The sequence below is a fragment of the Theropithecus gelada genome, chromosome 9 (genome assembly GCF_003255815.1).
Source record: "Theropithecus gelada isolate Dixy chromosome 9, Tgel_1.0, whole genome shotgun sequence".
NCBI lineage: Eukaryota > Metazoa > Chordata > Mammalia > Primates > Cercopithecidae > Theropithecus > Theropithecus gelada.
Window position 1 is genome coordinate 56,126,435 of NC_037677.1, and position 22,578 is coordinate 56,149,012.

The following is a 22,578-nucleotide window of genomic DNA, read 5'->3' on the forward strand; positions in this document are numbered from 1 at the left end:
AATTGCAGTGGAAGAGTGGTTTTTTTTTTTTTTTTTGAGATGGGATCTCACTTCGTTGCCCAGGCTGAAGTGAGTGGCATGATCATGGCCCACTGCAGCCTTGACCTCCCCGGGCTCAGGTGATCCTCCCACCTCAGACTCCCGGGTAGCTGGGACTAGAGGTGAGTGCCACCACGCCCAGCTAATTTTTTGTATTTTTTGTAGAGATGGAGTTTCACCATGTTGCCCAGGCTGGTCTCAAACTCCTGAGCTGAAGCAATCTGCCCATCTCTGCCTCCCAAAACACTGGGATTATAGATGTGAGCCACTGCGCCCGACTGGGAGCTCCTTAAATTTGGTCCCCACATTTCTGGTTGTGGAGCCCAGGATCTCATTAGTTCTTGGCAGCTTTCTGACACTAGAGCCCTAAGGCTTGTTCAAAGCCCTTATTGCAAAAATTCCGTCTCCAACTCACCCACTTGGCCTGGTACATACTGCTCTTCATTGTATAGTTATTTTGGCTCCAAGAACAAAACACTGGATTCGTCCTTGTTTTATTTGACCTGCCATCTCTGTGTGTTATGCTTTGTCCACTCCCAATTTAGTCTCTGAGTCAGTTTGCCCTCCCTTTTAATTTTATGTCATCCATAGTCTTGAGCAAAGCATACCTTCTGTTTCTGTTAATCATGGAAACGTAATTGCTGAAACGGGATGGGAGAGGGACCTTATAAGCCATCTGGTTGAACTCCTTCATTTTGCCGACCAGGAAACAGAGTTCCAGAAAACAAAAGCTACTTGCTCAGCACGACCCAGCTATGGGCACCTACATAGAGCTAGGTTCAGAAACTGGGCTTCCTGGTGCTGGGAGGGTAACATCTGGTTTTGAAAATATTTGAATTCAAACCAAACCACAGTGGTTGTGTGTCCACAACCAGGAATTAACATTAAGTGTGGACGAAAAAAAAAGTGCTACCCTCTGACTTTGCTGATGGTATAATTGCTTATCATTTTAGGAGTAACTTTTAATAAAGGGGCAGATGCTAACTAAATTGTTAAGAACTGAGCTTGAATACAGTTAGAACCTAAGAGCAGAGCAGTCAGAGAAAGAACAGATAGTTCAGTTGTTTAATTTCTGTTCTGTTACCCCCTGCATGGAAGCCAGAATCATATTGATAGAGATCTTTAGGAAACCCTCACACCCCATGTTTACCTGGGGCATGTCACTGCCTTGCTAAACCTTTCCCCAGATATCCCAACAAGAAGCCAGCTGACTGACTCCAAGTTCCCCTCTGCCTGCCTGCCCAGAGGGGCGTATAAAGTGAGGTGGGAGGCCTGGCAGAAACACCGAAGTCCAGATCTGCTGAGCGTGCCTCCTCTGCTTGGCCCCTGGATGTGTATTTCTAGTGCCTGGTGCATGTGACTCTCATGGCCTGGCATTGACTGATGATCAACTGGTCTGACAGTGGCTTGGGGTGAAGACGAGTGACCCCTTGGGATTAGTAACACGGTCTCCTCTCTTTCCCCAGGTTCTACCTACAGCGTCCTGTCCACCATGCCTTCAGACTCAGAAAGCAGCAGCTCCCTCAGCAGTGTGGGTGAGTACTGCCTTCTAGGGAGGACACTGGGTAGGCCAGGGGTCTGGGTGGAAGCTGAGACAGCCGGGGTTCATGGGAGAGGAAGCTGGTTCTCCCTTGTCAGATTACTCACAGGATCATCTTCTGTTGATTTCATTTACATTTTCTCCATCAGCAAAAACCCATTTCTGATGTTAGAAGGGAGGTGGGGAGGTGAGTGCTGGGAGGCACATGTTTTGCCATTGTTCACTTTGTCCGGGCACAGAGCTTCTAGGGGAGCCTGTTGTCCCACTATCCCCACCTCCACTCTACAGGCCTCGTAGTAACTCAGTGGCCACTGCCCAGGAGACTCACCCCTTTTGGAGTTTCCTTGGGGATAGGCATTGCCAGTCCACGCTGAATTGGATATGTTTCTCTGAACATGGGTTTCAGAAAACCCATAAAATGAGGCCAGCCCTTCTCTGAGTTCACTGAAGTCCAGCAGGAAGGCCGCAGTAGTCTCAGCCTTCCCACACCTCTGTGACCCATTCCCTCTGTTTTAGCACCTCTAGTGGGGTTTCTCATTGCCTGATCTGACCGTGATGGATGCAGACACCTTCAGTGGTGAGTTCCAGCGTATTTGAGCCTGAAGGACTCACAGAAGTCATCTACTCCGACTATTTTCTTTTCCCTCTGCAGAGAGATGGGGAAACTGATATTCTGGGAGGGGAAGTCACATGCCTGAGATTCTAGGACTAGTCAGGACGGCTCTTTCATATGTCAGTTCACATCCTGAACACCTCCAGTGTGCCAGAGGTGGGCTTGGGCTGTAGTGGCGAATTAGGCAGATGTGGGCCCCACACTCCTGGATGTTAGGGTCTTTTGGTGGAAAACAGTTAAATAAGGGCAGGCAGTGTGAAGAGAGGGAAGACAGTGACCAGCGGGGGAGTTCCATCTTAGTTTTCTAGGACTGCTATAATAAAGTGCCACAGACCAGGTGGCTTACACAGCAGAAATTGATTGTCTCGCAGTTTTGGAGTTCAGAAGCCCAAGATCAAAGTGTTAGTGAGGCCACGGGGGCTGAAGGTGCTAGGGAGGGATCTGTCCTGGGCCTCTCTCCTCGCTTCTGGTGGCTTGCTGGTAATCCTTGGTGCTCCTTGGTTTGCCAACATTACACTGATCTCTGCCTTTGTGTTCACATGATACTCTCCCTCCGTGTGTGTCTGTCTCCAAATTTCCCCTTTTAATAAGGATACTGGTCACATTGGCCTAGGAGCCTGCCTTACCGGCAGCAAGACCTCATCTTAAATTGATAATCTGTAAAGATTGTTTCACCATCAGCAATAACTGCCGTGGGCTGAGCAGCGCGCCTCTCGGGACTCCCCTTTTAGAATGCAGATGTACCTCGGAAAGGTAATGCTTTGACCTTTCCAAATAAGGTTCACATTCACATTTACTGGATTGGGACTTTAGCATCTTTTAGGGGGCCACAATTCCACCCATAAAAACACAGTTCCCCCTATAACCCTCATCCTGTTTAGGACTCAGGGCGGGCCCTTCTGGGACTGCAATTCAAAGCTCCTAACGGTATCCTATTACTTTGTTCTGCCTGCTTTTGGTGCCTGGAGACACATCAATGGAATGATGGGATTGTTGGAATTTGGAAGGTAGGACTCACCCTTCAGGAAGTGCATGGAGTGGGACAGTCAGGATCAGTAGATGGGGAAGGTGAGGCTTTTTAAGGTGGACTGGGTAAGCCCTGAGCATACTCCTCTGACCTGTCTAGTTTTTCACCTTTCACCAGTATCTGTCTGACAGATCGCGATCAGCAAACTCATTCCCATCGGCATTTCAAGGGTTAAATCGTTACCTTTCCTAGGCACATGTGCATTCTAAAAGGGAATTCTAGAGATGGATATTGCCTAACCCATAGCAATTACTGCTGATGGCGGAATTCCTAGCCTGAGTAGGAAGATATTTCTTGGGCAGCTGGACCCCAGCGTACTCTGGAAGAAGCGTCATGGCCGTGACCCACCAGTTGGTTCTGCACTCACCTGAAGCTGGCTCAGTCCTTGCGATGGAGCCGTCAACAGTATCCCCATGCTCTTCCTGGGCATCACAGGCAGGCAGAGGGCAGGGCTCTGATGTGTTTCTTGGAGCAGGCTGGGTCTGTACTGTCTGTGTCTGGATATTTAATGCTGAAATAAGTGGTTGCATCCCTTCTGGGCAGAGCCTCTTGAGTTCACAGGGAACCGATTTTTGCTTCTCTTGCTTTTCTTCTTGAGGTTGCCATTGTCCTTTGGGTGCAGGCATCAGGGAACACCCACTCATACCAGCTTAACCAATCAGGAAATGTATGAGCTCCCGTATGAGGCTGTGCTGAGGACAGCCAGTACAGGGGGATGCAACTCTGTCCTCCTCTGTGCGTTGTCTTCCCACAGTCTCATGGCGGGGTGTCTGTAGCAGCAGCTCCAGCCATCACATCCAGACCTGACAGTGTCCGGGTCTGCAGTGTCCAGTATGGGCGCCACTAACCACAAGTGGCTACTTAAATTTAAATGAATTAAAATGAAATTTAAATGTCTAGTTTCTCAGGCAAATCCACCACATTCCAAGTGCTCTGTAGCCATCTGCGGTGAGTGGCAGAAGAAGGTGGGTTTTTATGAGCAAAGGAACCTGTTCCAGAGTCCCTCAGTATGGCCTCCTCTCAGTGACCACAGTTGGCTGCTTGTTGGTGCCGAAACCAGTGGCTCACAAAGCCTGGTCCCTGGACCACGGGGACACTCATTAGAGATGCAGGTTTGAGCTTCCTCCCATCCCTGCTGCATCAGAAACTCTGAGGGTTTCTACAGCTTACTAGCCCTCCAGTTTGAGATGGGCTGGCCCAACCTCATCTCTGGGAAGAGAACCGGAATGTCTGTACCAGGCTTGCACCAGTCCCTCGGGGTGGGATGCCTGGTGGGGCTGGCCCTGGGAGCACTCCAGCACCTGCCAGGGAGTTCCTGCTGGCTCAGCCACACCTGATGAGACGCAGAAGTCTGCAAGCACACACTGCCCTGGCAGGAGGGGCCACTGGTAAGGTCACATGGTGATCTTAGGAACCTGAGGAAAGGCAAGAGCAAGATCCTTCTAAAAAAAAAATCACCTCCACTTTCCCATTTACATCTCCCTAAATGGAAATGGCTGGGAAAAGAATGGCAGGTTGTATTCGGCATGAGAGGAAATCGGAGGCTGAAGCCTTGGGCGTGTAGACAGCATTCTCTCAGGCGGTCTGTCCGGTCTCAGATCTCCAGCCTGGCCCTATTCACAACTCACCTTTGCCAACAGCCTTAAGGGCGGCAGGTCTTTGTGCCAAGGCCTCCTCGGGCAGTTTTCATGGGTTTTCATCAGCTAAGCACACACAGCTTCCCTGAGGCCCTCCTCCCCCGCCTCCTGCGCCTGTTGTTGTGACCTGCCCCCGACCCTACCCTGTGGATCTGCCCGGGACTGCGCACTAGTTTCAGGCAATCAATACTTTTTTCCTCCCCATTCATCCTGACCTAATTTCTCAGTAGCCTTTTATTTCTCATCTTGGAAAACTGGGGAGGTTTTAAGGAGGAGAAGAGACATTCTTGGGCATCTCTTGTAAAGCGAGCCTTAAATTCCATGAAGATTGAAATAGCAGGAGATTTCTTATTAAATGGAGAGGTCTCCAGGCTTATTGGCAGGAGAAAGAGCTGGAGGGCTTCCCTCGTATCCCAGGGAAGATTCCTTGAAAGTGCTTCTGCTGGTTGACAGAGGAAGGTGGGGTGAGCCATCAGGGAAGTGGGGGCTGCCCACTGACGCCCTGTGACCTCTGATCCTTCATTCCTGGCCCAGACTTTTGGATCAGGGATAACCGTTTGCAAAGCCAATTTATCAGAGATGGGAATGCCTCCTCCTCGTGGGGCAGGTGTTTGGTACTCATAGGGATCGCAGTGAGCATGGCCCCTAATGTTATCACACTGCCAGGGAGACACAGGTACTGTCTGGCACGACTGGCTATTCTGCTCTGTGTAGAGCAGAAAGAAAGAAGTAACTCGGGAAGAAGCAGTTAGTTCTGATGAGGTGAATCAGAGAAGGTTTCCTGGAGGAAGTGGCCCTTGAATTGGGCCTTCTAGGAAAGGTGCTCTGGACTCAGACGCAGCTGGGAAGTAGTTGGCCATGGCTGCTTATGGTGGTTTGGGTTCTGAAAAGCAGACCCTGAGTCAAGGGTTCGAAAGCGAGTCTTTGATCTGGCTGGAGATCTGGGGCCTGGACTTGCAGCATTGGAATCTAACCTCCTTTCACTCCAAGCTGGGGAAACACTGATCTGGAGTCACATACTCATTGACTAAGGAGGGGTATCCCCCTTTGGCCTTCATTGTTGATGACATCAATGGGGGATTCCTTTAAAGGCAGTGGCTGCTGGATAGCCAGTAAAACAAGGGAGAAATAAGTCCATTCTGGCCAGCAAATGCAACTTTGGTCGGGAACAGAGGTTCTCAAACTGTACCAGGCATCAGAATCACCCGGAGGGCTTTTACAACACGGAGTGCTGCAGGGACTTACTGCCAGGGTTTCTGATTCAGTGGGTCCAGGTGGGACCTGAAATTTTGCCTAGCAGGTTCTCTAGTGAAACTTAGGTGCTTTAAGAAGCACTCGTTCACCCCAGGCAAGGCCTGGGTCTTTCCTGGACGGCTGTGGGTGTCCTGAGTTGTAGGTGAGGATGACTTGGTGCTCTGATGACTGTGCTCTGCCACTGCTTTGCCTCTCCCTGGTAGCCAGGGCCTGGAAGTGGCTAGGAAGTTTACCTGGACATCTCTCTGGCTCCTGGAAGCACAGGCCTACAGGGCCTAGAAGCAAAGATGAGACCTGCCCAGCTGTAAGACCAAGGAGGCACCTCAGTGGGAGCATGACAGTGAGGGAGCCCAGGACAAAGGGTGGTGGCTGAGAAATCCACCTAGCTGCCAGTCCATTTGCTGAGCCTCGGTGGTAGTGACAGTAGCAGCTAGGGCAACTGACACAAGGAGCTGAGGATTCCTGTGATGGGGACACTCCCTTCTGTCCTCCTTCTTACACCCAGATCAAAAGGAGGCTGGCTGCCCCGAGGTCTTCATGGCTGGAGACTGTGATGGGTTGTGTTGGCATGGCTCTGAGCCCCTTCCTTCTGTCCTGTTTCCTTCTCTCCTTTCTCCAGCTTCCTCCTAAGCCAGGCTGCGTCTTGCTGTTGCCTCCTTTATAAAATGGGGGTGAAAAGAGCAGCCACCGGCTGCTCTTTGTCCACCATCCAGAGCCTGTTCCTGGTCTGGTGTCTTCCTCTTTTGGGCCATTTTAGTCCAAACCAAATCCTTTACCTCTGAAATCTGATCCTGAACACAAAAGGAAAAGGAAAATCTGCCTCCTTCTCCAGGGGTTGCCAGACTTGGGTAAGGAAAGCCTGAGGTCACGGGAGAGTTGACAGCTTTGCTTTTGAGTCCAGAAGAACAACTGCACAAGGTTAGAACTGCATTGGAAGCTTTTGTTGACAGCTACTTTGGAGGCTTTTGTTGACAACCCAGCTTGATGTTAGTTTTTGTTTTGCCTGTTTTGAAAAAGTTTACTGTAAATAACCACAGTGACAGCAGAGGAGGTTAGTCCTCATCTCTTTCCCTGTCAACATCACTCGTAGGATGATGGCTTCATTCAGGGCATCACAGTTTGGTTTTCTTAAAAAAAAAGTGTTGTGAGGCTAGGTGTGGCTGCTCACACCTATAATCCCAGCACTTCAGGAGGCCAAGGTAGGAGGATGGCTTGAGCCCAGGAGTTTGGGACCAGCCTGGGCAACATAGTGGGGCCCTGTTGCTACAAAAAGTAGAAAAAATAATAATAATTAGCCAGGCATGGTAGCACACCCCTGTAGTCCCAGCTGCTTGGGAGTCTGAGGTGGGAGGATTGCTTGATCCCAGGAGGTCGAGGTTGCAGTGAGTCATGATTGTGCCACTGCACTCCAACCTGGGTGACAGAGCAAGACCCTGTCTCAAAAAAATTTTTTTTGTTAAGGTTATGTTCATTGAGATATAATTTACATACACTAAAGTGTATTTTTTTGAAGTATACAGTTCAAGTTTTGACAAATAGTCATGCAACCATTGCTACTTTTAAGATGCAGAACACTTCCTTCTGTGTCTTAAAAATTCCCTCTGCACTTTGCAGTCTGCCCTTTTCCCCACCCTCAGTCCCTGGCAGCCACTCATCTCCTTTCTGTTCCTGTAGTGTTGCCCTTCCCAGAATGTCATATCAGTGGTCGTGTAGTCTGTACCTTTTAGAGTTGGGCTTCTTTCGCTTAACGCAGGGCACTCCAGCTTCCCCCACACCCTGCGTGCATCCCCAGTTGTATCATTCATCCCTTTTCATTGCTGAGTAATACTCCATCATAAGGACATAACACCGTTGTTTATTCATTCCCTAGCTGCTCTGAACAGCTGTGTGCTGGTTTTTGTATGCACATAAATTCTCATTTCCCCTGGGTAAAATACCTAAGCATGGGATTGCTGGGTGGTATGGCAATTGCATGTTTAGCTTTATAAGAAACTGTCAAACTGTTTTCTGAAGTGGCTGCATGACTTTGTATTCCCATCAGCAGTGTTTGAGACTTCCAGTTTTGAGAATCCAGCTGTATCCTTGCCAGCATTTGGTGGCATTGCTTTTTATTTTAGCCATTCTGATGGGCATATGGTGGTAAAGGAACTTCATGGTTGTCTTCAAATGCTTACAGGTCTATTGCATACAAGAAATCCAGCTGTTCCTTGTGGGCTTTAGGGGTTAGATCAAGGGTCAGTGGAGGGAATATCCAGAGACAGATTAGTTCAGTAGAGGGCATCATTTTAGGGGGAGAGATAAGATGGGTGCTGCTGGGAAGTAGTGAGCTCCTTCACTGTGGAGTTTGGTCTTAGTGGCCATTTGAGGGATCCTGACAACCATTTGTATGGTAGGGCTGCATCATTTTCAGAATATCTGTCAACCTCTAGATGCAAGTAAAAAGACAAAAACTTCAGTTGAATGGGGATCGAGAGGATTTTCTGCAACCCTTGCTGTTCTTTTGGAACTTCTGGGTGTAGCACATCTTGAGATTGGTCATAAGGTCCCCTGTGGCCCTCCTTGGCCCTCCTCAGCCCCCAACTACAAAAGGCCAGAGGCATGGGCTGCACTTTCTGCTGGGTCAGAGAGCCTGCTGTGTGATGGATCTCGGGTCTGGTTGACCTTACTTTCTGTATATGTCCTGTATGCTCAAGCCTTTGGGCCAGGAGAAATGGAACAGGAATCCTTCCCTATTAGGAGGCAGTATTGTGGGGGTGGTTGAGGTGCTGGCTCTGATGTCAGATCTGAGACTGCATGGGAATCCCATTTTCCTAGCCATGTAGTCTTTCTGGACGTGATTCTCGAGGAGCGATCCTAGCACAGCACCAGTAGGGAGCTGCGGAGATTAATGAGTTGAAGGTGGAGTGTCTTTAGCACAGAACCCAGTGCTTGGGCAGTGCTTGGCACATGTCATTGCTACTTTATCTGTGTGGCCAGCCACCCCCAGGTCCTCATGGCTGTAGACTGAGACGTCTGGAGACAGAGATGGGAAGCGTTGGGATGGTTCTGAGCCCTTCCTTCTGTCCTGCCGCCTCCTCTCCTCTCTCCAGCTTCCTCGAAAGTCAGGGCTGCATCTTTCTGTTGCCTCATTTACAAAATGGGGATGAAATTCAAAATTTCTTATCTTCCCAAAGGCAGGTTACTGGGCCTGATGATGCTTTTCTGTTGTGAAACTGAACATTTGATGTTTCTCTACCATTTCTTGAACTTGATTATAGCATATAATAGCCATTCTGAAAGTGTGGCCTAATGTCCCTGAGGTCCTTTCAGAGGGCTCGTGAGGTGAGACTGTTTTCATAATGATACTAGGATGCCACTGGTCTTTTATGTTCTCATCCTCACATGGGTGTAGAGTCCAGTTTTCTAAAGGTTCCATCCTGGGTGTGTGACATTACACAGAGATGAGACTCTGGCTGTCTCTGTGAAGCTGGATGTTAAACAGCCTGTGTAACAAAATGCAAAGCAATGACACTCTTCCTGCCGCATTGTTTTGTTTTGTAATGGAAAGGGTGGTTAATGTCCCATAAAAAATCTTATGTGAATATACAGTGGAGTTTTGACTTTTTAAAAAATAAGTAAATATTTAAAAATTCTTCTTGGTTTTGATTTCTAATCTTGTAAATTTTATTGGACATAACGTCTATGAACAAAAGCTCTTTAGAGTGTCAGATAAATATAGCGGTCCTAAGATCCAAAAATGTGCAAGCTTTGAGGTTAATACCTTGGTTTCTAGGATCATTTAGAGGTCCATATTCCATACCTCTGTGACCTGGACACACTATTTAACCTTGGTAAGCTTGTGTTTCCCGATGTGCAAAATGAGGATAACAGTGATATCTACCTTATGAGGATTGAACAGGATAATGTATGAAAAGCATTTCAAAAACTGCCAGGCATGGCCGGGTGTGGTGCCTCACTGTAATCCCAGCACTTTGGAAGGCTGAGGTGGGCGGATCACCTGAGGTCAGGAGTTTGAGACCAGCCTGGCCAACATGGTGAAACTCCATCTCTACTAAATACAAAAAATCAGCCGGGCATGGTGGCACATGCCTGTAATCCCAGCTACTCTGGAGGCTGAGGCAGGAGAATCGCTTGAACCCAGGAGGTAGAGGTTGCAGTGAGCTGAGATTGCACCACTGCACTCCAGCCTGGGCAACAAGAGTGAAACTCTGTCTCAAAAAAACAAAAACAGAACAACAACAAAAAACAAAACCTGCCAGGCTTGAAGTGCATGTTACTGATGGTTGTTATTTGGGAGGCAGCAAGGCATGAGGGTGATGCACATGTGCTTCAAATCCAGACTGTCTGGGCACTTGAGTCAACGACCTAACCTTGCTGGGCCTCAGTTTCTCACCTGTGAAATGGGGATGATGTTATCAGTACACACCTGTGAGGTTGTTGCGACGGTGAAATCAATGCTTGGAACATAACCTCCCCCTGGGCTTGGTTAGAGGTTGAGTAGCAGGCACATTCAAAGGAAGCTCCACTTGTTGGAGAGTCAGATAGGTTATAGTCAGTCAGATGACTCAGCACCATCACCCACCTGACCCGCAAAACTGCTGGGGGCAGCAGTGAAGCTGAGGGTCTCTTGGCGGAAAGGTGTGGGAAGGCTTCTGAAGCTGTAGAGGAGACCCCTTTGGGGAGGGGAGATGCTGACCCCTGGCCTCACCTCCAAAGAATATTTTGACCACAAAGGTGTGGCCTGGAGCACAGAAATCCTGGTTGTCATGGTACTGGTGGCTTTTAAACACAATCTGTGTTGCTTAATGACAGGGACACATTCTGAGAAATGCGTTGTCATTTGGTAATTTAGTCATTGTGTAAACATGAGTGTGCTTACACAAACTTAGATGGTATCTACCCCATACCTAGGTTACATGGTATGGCCTGTTGTTCCTAGGCTGCAAACCTGTGCAGCATAGTACTGTACTGGCTACGGTAGGCAGTTGTAACACAATGGTAAGTATTTGTGTGTCTATATATAGAAAACAAAAGGTGCAGCAAAAGTACAGAATAAAAGATAAAAAATGGTCCAGCTGTACAGGGCACTTACATGAATGGAGCTTGCAGGACCTGAAGTTGTTCTGGGTGAGTCAGTGAGTGAGTGAGGAGAGAATGTGAAGGCATAGGACATGACTGTACACTGCTGTAAGCTTTGTAAACACTGTACACTTAGGCTGTATTCAACTTATAGAAAATATTTTTCCTTCTTCAATAGTAAACTATAGCTTACTGTAACTTTTTTACTTTATAAACTTTATATATATATTTTTAACTTTTTGACTGTTTTGTAATAGCACTTAGCTTAAAACACAAACACATTGGGCCAGGTGTGGTGGCTCATGCCTGTAATCCGAGCACTTTGGAAACCCAAGGCAGGTGGATCCCTTGAGCTCAGAAGTTTGAGACTAGCCTGGGCGACATGGCAAAACCCTGTCTGTACAAAAAAATTAGCTGGGCGTGGTGGCACATGACTGTAGTCCCGGCTACTTGGGAGGCTGAGGTGGGAGGATCGCTTGAGCCCAGGAGGCAGAGGTTGCAGTGAGCCGAGATTGTGCCATTGTATTCCAGCCTGGGTGACAACAAGACCCTGTCTCAAAAAAAAAAAAAGAATACACACAAACACATTGTACAGCTGAATATTTTCTTTCTTTATATCCTTATTTTATAGGCTTTTTCTATTTTAAAAATTTTAAATTATTTTTGTACTTTTAAAACTTTTTTTGTTAAAAACTAAGACACAAATACATTAATATATTAGCCTAGGGCTACAGAGGGTCAGAATCAGCAAGACGTCATTAGGTGACAGGAATTTTTCACCTCTATCGTAATCTTTTAATTTATTTTTTTAGAGACAAGTTCTTGCTCTGTCACCCAGGCTGGAATGCAGTAGAGTGATCTCGGCTCACTGCAGCCTTGACCTCCTGGGCTCAGCCTCCCAAGTAGCTGTGACTCTAGGCACGTGCCACCGCACCCAGCTAATTTTTTTGTATTTTTTGTTAGAGACGGGGTTTCGCCATGTTGGCCAGGCTGGTCTCAAACTCCTGAGCTCAAGGGATCTGCCTGCCTTGGCCTCCCAAAGTGCTTGGATTACAGGCATGAGCCACCACTCTTGGCTAAGATTTTTGTATTTTTTTTGTAGAAATGTGGTTTAATCTTTTTTTTTTTTTTTAAAAAACTTATTTCTTTTGTTTCTAACTGTATTATAATCTTATGGGACCACTGTCCTACATGTGGTCCATCATTGACTGAAACGTCATTTGGCACATAACTGTCCTGCATTTCAGGGGATGCTGGAGTCAGGTGGTTGGGGTTCCACAACCGAAAAACACTGAAAAGTGCAGCGCTGGGAGTTGAGGCTCCCCCTCCCACAGTGGTCTGGCTTGTCATGCCTGGCGCTGAGCTCCCTATCCTCCCTGGCCCTTCTGGAGGGCCCCAAGCCACAGCTTTTGTCTTGAGGGACTCTTGGTTTGCATGAACATTTGGCCAACAAGGATCAGTGGGACATGGGTGGTCAGGACGGCACAGAGAGTCAGAAGACCTGTCATGTCCTATGCCCTTTGTGCGTTGTGGGTCCACTGCAGAACAAACACTGTGTCCTCTGATACGAGTCAGCCTGCCAGATCCCATCCACAAATTGGATGTTTGCTGTGAGCTCCTCTGACCTCACCAAGGGTCTCTAGGGTTGGTTGAGGTATCAGGTAGACATATTGACAGGGTTCAATATAAAAGCACCATGGATTAGTCTCTTCTCCTGGGATGAGGTGCTTTCTTCCTAGAAATGGATTTGGATCTTGCCAGAGGTGGTGGGGGCAGCGGTGGCTGTTGCCTGCTAGGAGCATAAAATGTGGGGCTCCCTGCAGGACACTCAGTCCTAGGGTGGGTGATGAGGGCTAGTGAGGGTTAAGTAGCCTGGAGACATCAGGACCAACTTGAATGGCGTCACACTGACCTAAGCTGGGAGCCAGCAGCCCGCCTTTTAGCCTGCACGCCTGGGCTGGTTGGGCAGGTCTGTCAGGTGGGTGGATGGCTTGCAAAAAGGGAGCCGTGCAGTGTCCAGCCCTGGTTGAGGAGGGCGGGGACATGGCCCTTGGGCCCCAGCTGCCCTGGTCCTTAATAGCGTCACTGGATTTCAGGTGTGCCTTCCTCCTCGAGCCGTGCCTTCCACTCTCCTCAGGGCACAGTTTGGTCTGTCCTGCTCCATGTGCCTTGCTGGGGTGGTTACTGGGGTTGTTGAGTGCTTGGATGCTGGAGCCAGATGCCCTGCACTCACTTTCAGTTCTACCTGCTACCCTCTCTGGCTCAGTGTTCTCATCTATGAAAGGGGAATGGTAAGAGGACCCACTTGTTGGGGTGTCACGAACAGCTAACACAAGACAACAGCTCCGAACAGCACCGGACGCCTCGTGAATGCCAGATGAATGCAAGTTCACTTTATTATTCCCCTTCCACAGGCACTACCGGGAAGGCACCGTCCCCACCACCCCTCCTCACTGACCGGCAGGTGAACGAGAAGGTGGAGAACCTCTCCATCCAGCTGCGGCTGATGACCAGGGAGAGGAACGAGCTCCGCAAGCGCCTGGCCTTTGCCACGCATGGCACGGCCTTCGACAAGAGGTAGTAATCACGCCGTCTCCCCTGCCCAGGCCCCATGGTTGGGGTTACTACCCCGATGCTGGTGCTGTCACCCCCAGACACCCCTAGCTCCTGGGGGTCCAGGCTGCACTGCCTGAGTGTCCCCTTTTCCCCACTTCACGTCCAGAAATGCTTCCCAGGGGCAGGACCCGCAGGCTTCTGGGGCAGGTCCCCATCCCACATGTGGCGAGGCCCCTTAGTAGTGGTGTGCTTGTGTGCAAAGTCGGCTCGTGTGTGTGTGTGAGAGTGTGTGAGTGTGTGTTCCTACCAATGTCTCCTAGACCTAAGTTGAGTGAAGCTTTATGTGCTTGGTAAACATATTAATTGTTCCCTGCCACATACGTGTTTTATTTGTTTTTTGAGATGGGGTCTTGCTTTGTTGCCTGGGCTAGAATGCAGTGGCACAATCATGGTTCAATGCTGTTTTGACCTCCCCAGCTCAAGTGAACCTCCCACCTTAGCCTTCCGAGTAGCTGGGACTATAGGTGTGTGCCACCACGCCCAACTATTTTTTTTTTTATTTAATTTTTTTTGCTGCAGCAGGGTGTTTTGTTGTTGCCCAGGCTGGTTTTGAGCTTCTAGGCTCCAGTGATCCTCCTGCCTTGGCCTCCCAGAGTGCTGGAATTACAGGCGTGAACCACAGCGTCTGGCCCCACATGATGTGTTTTAAACACACCACATTCTACCTGGTGTCTTTGTTGCTTTGAAGAAAATTTTTGCTTCTTTTGTTGTGAGTTAGAGGTAGATACCAGGGAAGCGTGGCCCGTAGGGTGGGGCAGAGAGAGAGTCTTTATCTACCTGCATGATCTAAGAGGACGTTCTGGGAAGGACGAGGGCCACAGAGTGGTTTCTCCTTTAGCTCCCATGCTGGTAGAGGTCTGGAGGGAAGAGGGCTTGGTGTAAACACTTCAGTTTCACCTCTTTCCTTCAGGAGCAAGGGTCTATGCCTCTGCACTCTGTGCCTCTGGGATTATGCCAGGGCTGCAGAGCCTGATCCTTGAGCTTATATTCGTGAGGATCTGCCCCTCAGTCATTTGGCCCAAAGGCAGGACGAGTGAAGACGTGAATGTGCTAGCACATGAGAGTTGGCACACTGTGGCCCACGGGCCCACTGCCTGTTTTATAAATGAAGTTTTATTGGAACACAGCCATGCTCATTGGTTACAAAGTGTCTATGACTGCTTTCCTGCTATAAAGGCAGAGTTGAGTGGTTGCAACAGAAACCATGTAGTGTGCAAAGACTTAAGTATTTACTATGTGGCCTTTCGCAAAAAAAGTCTGCTGACCTCTGCTCTAGAAAAAGGGTCCTCAAACTCGAGCATGCACCAGAATCACCCACAGAGCTTGTTAATGCACAGACCATTGCCTCTCTTTCCCTTCCTTCAGAACACCTGACTCAGGAGGACTGGGGCTGGGGCTAAGGCCTGAGAATGTCTATTTGTGACAAGTTCCCTGATGATACTGTGTTGCAAGTCTGGGAACCCTACTCTGAGATCACTGCTCATGGCCAGTGTTCTTAACCTTGGTTGCACACTGGAATCCCTGGGGAGTTTTTAAAAATTCTCATGTTTGGGTCTTATCCTTAGAGATGCTAATGTAATTGATCTGGGCATTGGTATTTTAATGTGTACCCAAGATTGACAGTCACTGTTCTAAAGAGAGGAGAGATTTCTTTTATTTAATATTTTATTTTATTTTATGTTATGTTATGTTATGTTATGTTATGTTATGTTATTTATTATTTTTGAGACAGGATCCTCTCTGTTGCCCAGGCTGGAATGCAGTGGTGTGATCTTGACTCACTGCATCCTCAACCTTCTGGGCTCAAGTGTTCCTCCCACCTTAGCCTCCTGAGTAGCTGGGACTACCGGCGCATGCCACCACACCAGGCTAATTTTTAAATTTTTTTTGTAGAGGCGGGGTTTCACCATGTTGCTCAGGCTGGTCTCCAACCCCTGGCTTCAAGTGATCCACCCGCCTCGGCCTCCCAAAGTGCTGGGATTACAGGCGTGAGCCACCACGCCCAGCCTACAGAGAAGAGACATTTCATCACAGGTTTATGGTGGACTCAGAGCTGTTGTAGAGACTCCTGGGAGCTCCTACAGAACAAGTTGGCACCATCTCAGCTCTCCATGCCCATGCAGGGAGCTCAGGCAACCATGGCTCCCTCCATCCTGGGGATTCTGATTCTGTGGATCTGAGTGAGGCCAGGATACCTGAGTTTAACAAACACTTAGGTGTGTGTGGTTCATAGGGGACCAGTATTTGGGAACCACTGGGCTGGCCTAATCCAGGACCTGGCTCCCCTCTCCGTGTGAATCCTGGGGCCTGTGTTCATGGGGCCGTTTGCTCTCTGGGCCAGGCCCTACCACAGGCTGAATCCTGACTACGAGAGGCTGAAGATCCAGTGCGTGCGAGCCATGTCGGACCTGCAGAGCCTGCAGAACCAGCACACCAACGCCTTGAAGAGGTGTGAGGAGGTGGCCAAGGAGACTGACTTCTACCAGTGAGTGAGGCCTGCTTGGCCAGGGCCCCCAACACCCACAGACAGCTGCTTTTGCCCTTCTTTTCTCTGGACTTGGTAGCCAGGGGTTCTGGTTCTAGTCCTGTCCCTGTGCAAGCAGCAAGCAGTCTGCCTACAGCAGTTGTATTTGTGCCTTTGGGCCCCAGTTTTCCTAAGTGTAAAACAAGGCTGTTAATCCCTCACATCTTATTGCCAGCTTCAGAGACCTGGCGGGCAGGAAAGTGATTCAGAACATGCAGCAGGAGTCAGGCAGGTCTCTGGGTCTCTGTCCAGGGGCCGTACTGCAGCTTCTTCCTGGAGGATAGGCCCAAGGAGAGTGATTCCCTTTGGTCTCCCAGTACCCCTCTGAGGGTCTTTGCCTGCCCACCTGCTGATACCTGCCCAGGCCCCAGTGTTTGGAGGCACTAGGTCTGTACCAGAGGGGCCTGTCTCCCTTCCCTGGAGACACATGTGCCCTTTTTGGTGTCAGGTTTGTAAGTGGTGATTTGGATATTTCTGGAATTGGGCTGTTAGCAGGTTTTGGCTTGCCTCTGAGTGCTACAGACCTAGCTGCCGTTGGCTCCTGTCCGCTGTGTCTACGGGAAGTGTTGGGACCTGAGGCTGGTGATGGCCTGGGGTGGGGCAGGGTGTGAGGGGCTGGCTGGGGCTCACTGAGCATGTACCGGGTGTTTCAGCACACTCCACAGCCGGCTCCTGAGTGACCAGACTCGGCTGAAGGATGACGTGGACATGCTGAGGCGGGAGAATGGGCAGCTGCTGCGGGAGCGAAACCTGCTGCAGCAGTCGTGGGAGGACATGAAGCGGCTCCACGAGGAAGACCAGAAGGAGATCGGTGACCTCCGTGCCCAGCAGCAGCAGGTAGGCCCAGCTCCTGCAGACTGGCCATTTCTCCCAAGTAGTCCTCATTCCTTTTAATGGAGAATAATATTGAGAAGTAAATGCCAGGTCAGGCACGTTGGCCCACATCTGTGATCCCAGCGCTTTGGGAGACCAAAGTGAGAGATTGCTTGAGATGAGCCTGGGCAACATGGCAAGACCCCATCTCTAAAAAAAAAAGAAAAATTAGCTGCACATGGTGGTGCACCTGTAGTCCTAGCTACTCAGGAGGTTGAGGCAGGAGGATCGTTGGAGCCTAGCAGTCTGAGGTTATAGTGAGCTATGATCATGCCACTGTACCCCAGTCTGGGCGATGGAGTGAGACCCTGTCTCTAAAAAAAAACACAGCCAACCAAGTGCTGGATGTGCTTGTAGCTTGGGTTAGCACTGTTTCCCGGCCCTCTCAGTGGAAAGAAGTAGGAAGTAGCTAAGTGTACATGTACACAAGGCCATACACATACATACATACACATATGTATATCTGTATTTCTGTATCAGACATGTAGATTGAAAGCCATGAGTTCACATTGACACTTTCAATTCTAATCCAAGACCACAGGTTCATTGTGGTTTCCACCCTTTTTGTTTGTGTAACTTCCTTTAAAAACATCAGTGACAAGGCCGGGTGCAGTGGCTCACACCTGTAATCCCAGCACTTTGGGAGGCCGAAGTGGGCGGATCATGAGGTCAGGAGATCGAGACCATCCTGACTAACACGGTGAAACCCCTTCTCTACTAAAAACACAAAAAATTAGCCGGGCATGGTGGCGGGCGCCTGTAGTCCCCAGCTACTCGGGAGGCTGAGGCAGGAGAATGGCGTGAACCCGGGAAGCAGAGCATGCAGTGAGCCAGGATTGCACCACTGCATTCCGGTCTGGGTGACAAACCGAGCCCCTACCCAAAACAAAAAAAAAAAAAAAAAAAATCCAATCAAACAAACAACAAACAAACAGTGACAAACGTAATTCCTGTGTTTTTGTTTTTGTTTTTTTGTTTTTGAGATGGAGTCTTGCTCTGTCGCCCAGGCTGGAGTGCAGTGGTATGATTTTGGCTCACTGCAACCTCTGCCTCCTGGGTTCAAGCGATTCTTCTGCCTCAGTCTCCTGAGTAGCTGGGACTACAGGCGCCCGCCACCACACCCAGCTAATTTTTGTGTTTTTAGTAGAGACGGGGTTCACCACGTTGGCCAGGATGGTCTTGATCTCCTGACCTCATGATCCACCCACGTTGGCCTCCCAAAGTGCTGGGATTGCAGGCATGAGCCACCGTGCCCTGCCGATTCCTGTTATTCTTAATTTGTTTACTTGGTCAATCCCCCATGTGTAGCTGCCTCCCATGCCCTCTGCAGTCCCCCATCCCGTTCCCATCCCCTCCTGACCCTTTGTGGGCTCTCCCACCCCATGCCTTCTCTCTGCTAGGCCTGGTCTCCTCATGTGATGCCAGGACCCCCTCCTCATTCCATGCCAGCTGTGATATCCCCTCTGGGGCGACGTGCCCCAGTGTAGGTCCCTGTCTTGCTCTACTTTGCCTAATGGCTTTAAGGTTTAATTGTTTAGAAAAAAGGAATATTCCATATTCCAATGAAACTGTATTCCATTGAAAAACTTGCTTCTCTTGAAAAACTTGCTGTTTATTTTCTTTTCTCCGGTATTGATTGAGGTTTTATGTGGAGTAACCAGGGCAGGCTCAGCAAGGGACCCTAAGATGGATATACTTGGAGCTATTAGAGTATTTTTTGTGTGCCCTCTGATTAGGGGAATTGGTTGTGTGAGGTGGCTGGGGCAGAGGTTGGTGTTTAGCCCATAGGTCTTGACTGAGCCTTGGTAATGGAAAGCCGGCAACAGGAAGATTGTCCTTCTCGCACCTGCTGCATGGCTCAGAGAAGCTGCGACGGCACCCTTTCCACCCTTTATAGGTTCAGGAGGTGGGGGTGGTGCTCTTGGAGCATTTCTCTAAGGATGAAATGAGAGTAGAAGGTGCCCTGCTAGCTCTGGTTAGTACTGCCCACAACCCGTTCCCCCTGCAGGGACCCTTCCTTGTGCATGTCAGTGGAGCTTCCTAGAGCAAACAGATTTAAAGACTGTAGGTTTTCAGTTTCTAAAAAGGCAAAAATATTTTTAACCTCAAAAGAAATCCTTTGGAGAAATCTTGCGTGTGAAGCAGGTAAGGATGGCGGTGCTGTGTCGAAACAAAGCTCCCGGGAAGCTGCCCGAGGGGATGGGCCTCTAAGGGTTCGAGCCCCTTCTCTGCCCTGGGGTGTGTGGTAACTTCCCCCACCTGTGGGCAGGCGGCCCCTCCCAGCCTTCCCCTGCACCCTGCTGTGTGCTTTGTTTTCTTGCTCTTTTGCCAGCAGTTTGCTTTTCTTGGTCTACACTTGACTCAGGTAACCTTTTGCCTTGGGGTTTAGTTTGGATTCTATTCTTCCTTGAGAGAGTCATCATTTCAAAAGTGTATATGACTCCACCTCGGTCCATAGGAAGCCCCACAGCCTTGCTAGAAAGTGTGAGGTTGGAGCATCTCAGTGTAGCAGAATTGTCTTATATGACTGTCACGAAGACACTGCGTGGAAGGTGCTGGCGCCGTGTGCCCGTGTGTATGAGGCGCTCAGTCAGTGTTGTGGTCATTAATGATATTGTTCTAATCCTGTCAAGTCTAGGTTTAAATCTGTCTCATCCAGGATGTGTAGAAATTAGAACCTGCATACATTGTGGGTGGGAAGAAATGATATAGCCACTGTGAAAGGCAGCCTAGTGATTCCTCAAAAAACTAAACAGAGCTAACAGCTGACCTCCCAGCGACACGCCTAGGTGTGCACCCAGGAGAACTGAAAATACATGTCCACACAGAAACTTGAGGTGTGAATATTCATAGCAGCCCAAAACCGGTAACAACCCAAAGGTCCACTGACTGATGAATGGATAAATAAAATGTGATCTATCCATACAATGGAATATTATTCAGCATAACAAGGAATGCAATACTGATCCATGCTATAATGTGGATGAACTTCAAAAACGTGACAGCCAATGAAAGAAACCAGCCACAAAAGACCACAAACTATGATTCCAGGTACATGAAATGTCCACAACAGGGAAATCTATGTGGACACAAAGCAGATTTGTGGTTGTCTTGGGCTTGGGGTTTGGGAAGTGACTGCTGATGGGTACTGGTTTATTTTGGGGGTGATAAAAATGTTCTGGAATTAGATAGTGATAGTGGCTTCACAACTTTGTGGATTCATAACCTCGTGAATATATTAAACTGAATTGTACACTTTGTGTGGTATGTAAATTATAACTCAGAGAGGAAAAAAAAAAGACTCAGAAGTTCACCTTGTCATAAGTAGAGAAATCCAGGCTGGGTACAGTGGCTCACGCCTGTAATCCCAGCACTTTGGAAAGAGCAGGAGGATCCCTTGGGTCGAGGAGTCCAAGATCAGCCTGGAGACTCTATCTGTACAAAACATTGTTTAATTAAAAAAATTATTTTTTAGGAAGAGCGCTCTGCCCTCAAGAACCGTAAAGTTTCCTTGTCTCCTGTTCTCTGACTTTCTTGAGCACCTGCTCAGCTTTACAGACATTCAGACTGAGACGTCCCTCCCACCCCCATCCCCTCTCCCTTTCCTGTCTGCCTAACAGGGGAGGGTCTTCCTCTCCAACCCCGCAGCCCATTCCCTGCTCTCCTTTTCCTACCGCTGTGGTCCTTGGCAGCAGGGGTGGGGGTGGGAATGCATCCTGGTCATTGGGGTCCCCCAGGTCAGTTCAGCTGGACCAGTGCCTCCCAGCAAACACCACCTCCAGACCCCACCAGGAGAAGAGGCCTGGCTGCCACAGGGAGCAGGGCTGGGAGCATCTCAGAGCTGCTGGGCGGCCAGCCCCCTATCCCGGCATCCCGGGCCCTCTTGCCTTCGTCAGGCGTGGGGTGGATGCCCAGGTGGCAGTAGGCCAGCAGCAGAGGAAGCGAGGACACGAGGATGGCCACAGGCTTGCTCCCCGCTGGGCCCGAGGGCAAAGGTCGACCTTGCTGGACAAGGGCAGTTTTGTTGCCGGGTTCCTCCCACGCCTTGTAAACTTGAAGAGGCCCTTGCAGGGTAAATGGTGCTGTTTGACTTGCGTGTTTGCTTGAGGGATTTGTGGGGCTTCCCGGCCCTCTGCATGATTTATCTCAGAGGAAATGAGGCACCCTGGGGGAGGGGGCGCCGTGGTTGAGAGCAGCAAACAGGTGTTTTGTCCGTATGTGTGTTTTGCTGGGGAGGGCCTCTGCCTGGCATCCCTGTCTCTGGGTTTGGGCATTCTTCTAGGCTGTGTCAAGAAAGCCCAGGAGACCCTGACAAGGCTTGGTTGGGGAATCTAAGTAGAGGGTGTTTTTGCATCTTTTTTCTTTACTAAAATAGTGCGTATTCTCTGGTTAAAATAGAAAAAAGTCTTCAACCAATGTGGAAGGCAGCCACCCACCTCCTCAGACTCAGCCTAGCTTTGTGGAAATGACCATCCTCTGGGTAGACCATTGGGATGGATGTGGATCCTTGTAGATTTTTTTTTAAAATGTCACATTTAATACTCATATAGTTTTGTTTTTTGTTCCCTGAAACCTGCTTTCAAAACAAATATCCTACAATATATCATGGGTTTCCTTACATTTTCTGTGAATTTGCACATCCAAAAAGGTCCTTGCTTGTTTTGTTGTCTGTCAGGTGTTAATCAAATTCTGTGTGGAGCGTCTTGGTGGTCAACATCTTCCCATGTTACACACCGTGTTTCAGTGGACACACATGTCTTTGTGCTCTTTTGCACACACGTTTTGAAGTTTGAGCCTTACAGGTAGAATTCCTGAGACCAGGGCAGTGCACATGTTCTCCTAGGTCCTGCCAATCTATCTGGGAAACCTCTCAGGCCCCAAGAGTCTTCTGTCTCCTCCTCCTTGCCCTTTCCCCTGTCTTTAAAATATACTTTCTTGGCCGGGCGCAGTGGCTCACGCCTGTAATCCCAGCACTTTGGGAGGCCGAGGCAGGCAGATCACAAGGTCAGGAGATTGAGACCATCCTGCATAACATGGTGAAACCCTGTCTGTACTAGAAATACAAAAAATTAGTCGGGCGTAGTAGCAGGCGCCTGTAGTCCCAGCTACTCGGGAGGCTGAGGCAGGAGAATGGCATGAACCCGGGAGGCGGAGCTTGCAGTGAGCCAAGATCTCACCACTGCACTCCAGCCTGGGCGACAGAGCGAGACTCCGTCTCAAAAATAAAATAAAATAAAATATACTTTCTCTTGTAATTCATGAAAGCTGATTTTCTTGTCCCAGGTATCCTGAATGAATGCCCTTTGATGGGCCTGAAAGAAGGGAGGAGAGGGGTTTCCTGGTTGCTGAAGGGCATCCCTTACAGAGAAGCCCACA

General features: G+C 49.2%; 1 protein-coding gene across 1 annotated transcript in view; it reads left to right on the plus strand.

The window, feature by feature from the left end:
• DLG5 (discs large MAGUK scaffold protein 5) overlaps positions 1-22,578 on the plus strand; it is a 134,224-nt gene that overhangs the window by 54,436 nt on the left and 57,210 nt on the right. The window contains exons 2-5 of the mRNA XM_025396339.1: positions 1,506-1,574; positions 13,604-13,766; positions 16,147-16,290; positions 16,983-17,166. Of these exons, the coding sequence (XP_025252124.1) occupies positions 1,506-1,574; positions 13,604-13,766; positions 16,147-16,290; positions 16,983-17,166 (560 nt within the window). The remainder of the gene's footprint in view (positions 1-1,505; positions 1,575-13,603; positions 13,767-16,146; positions 16,291-16,982; positions 17,167-22,578) is intronic.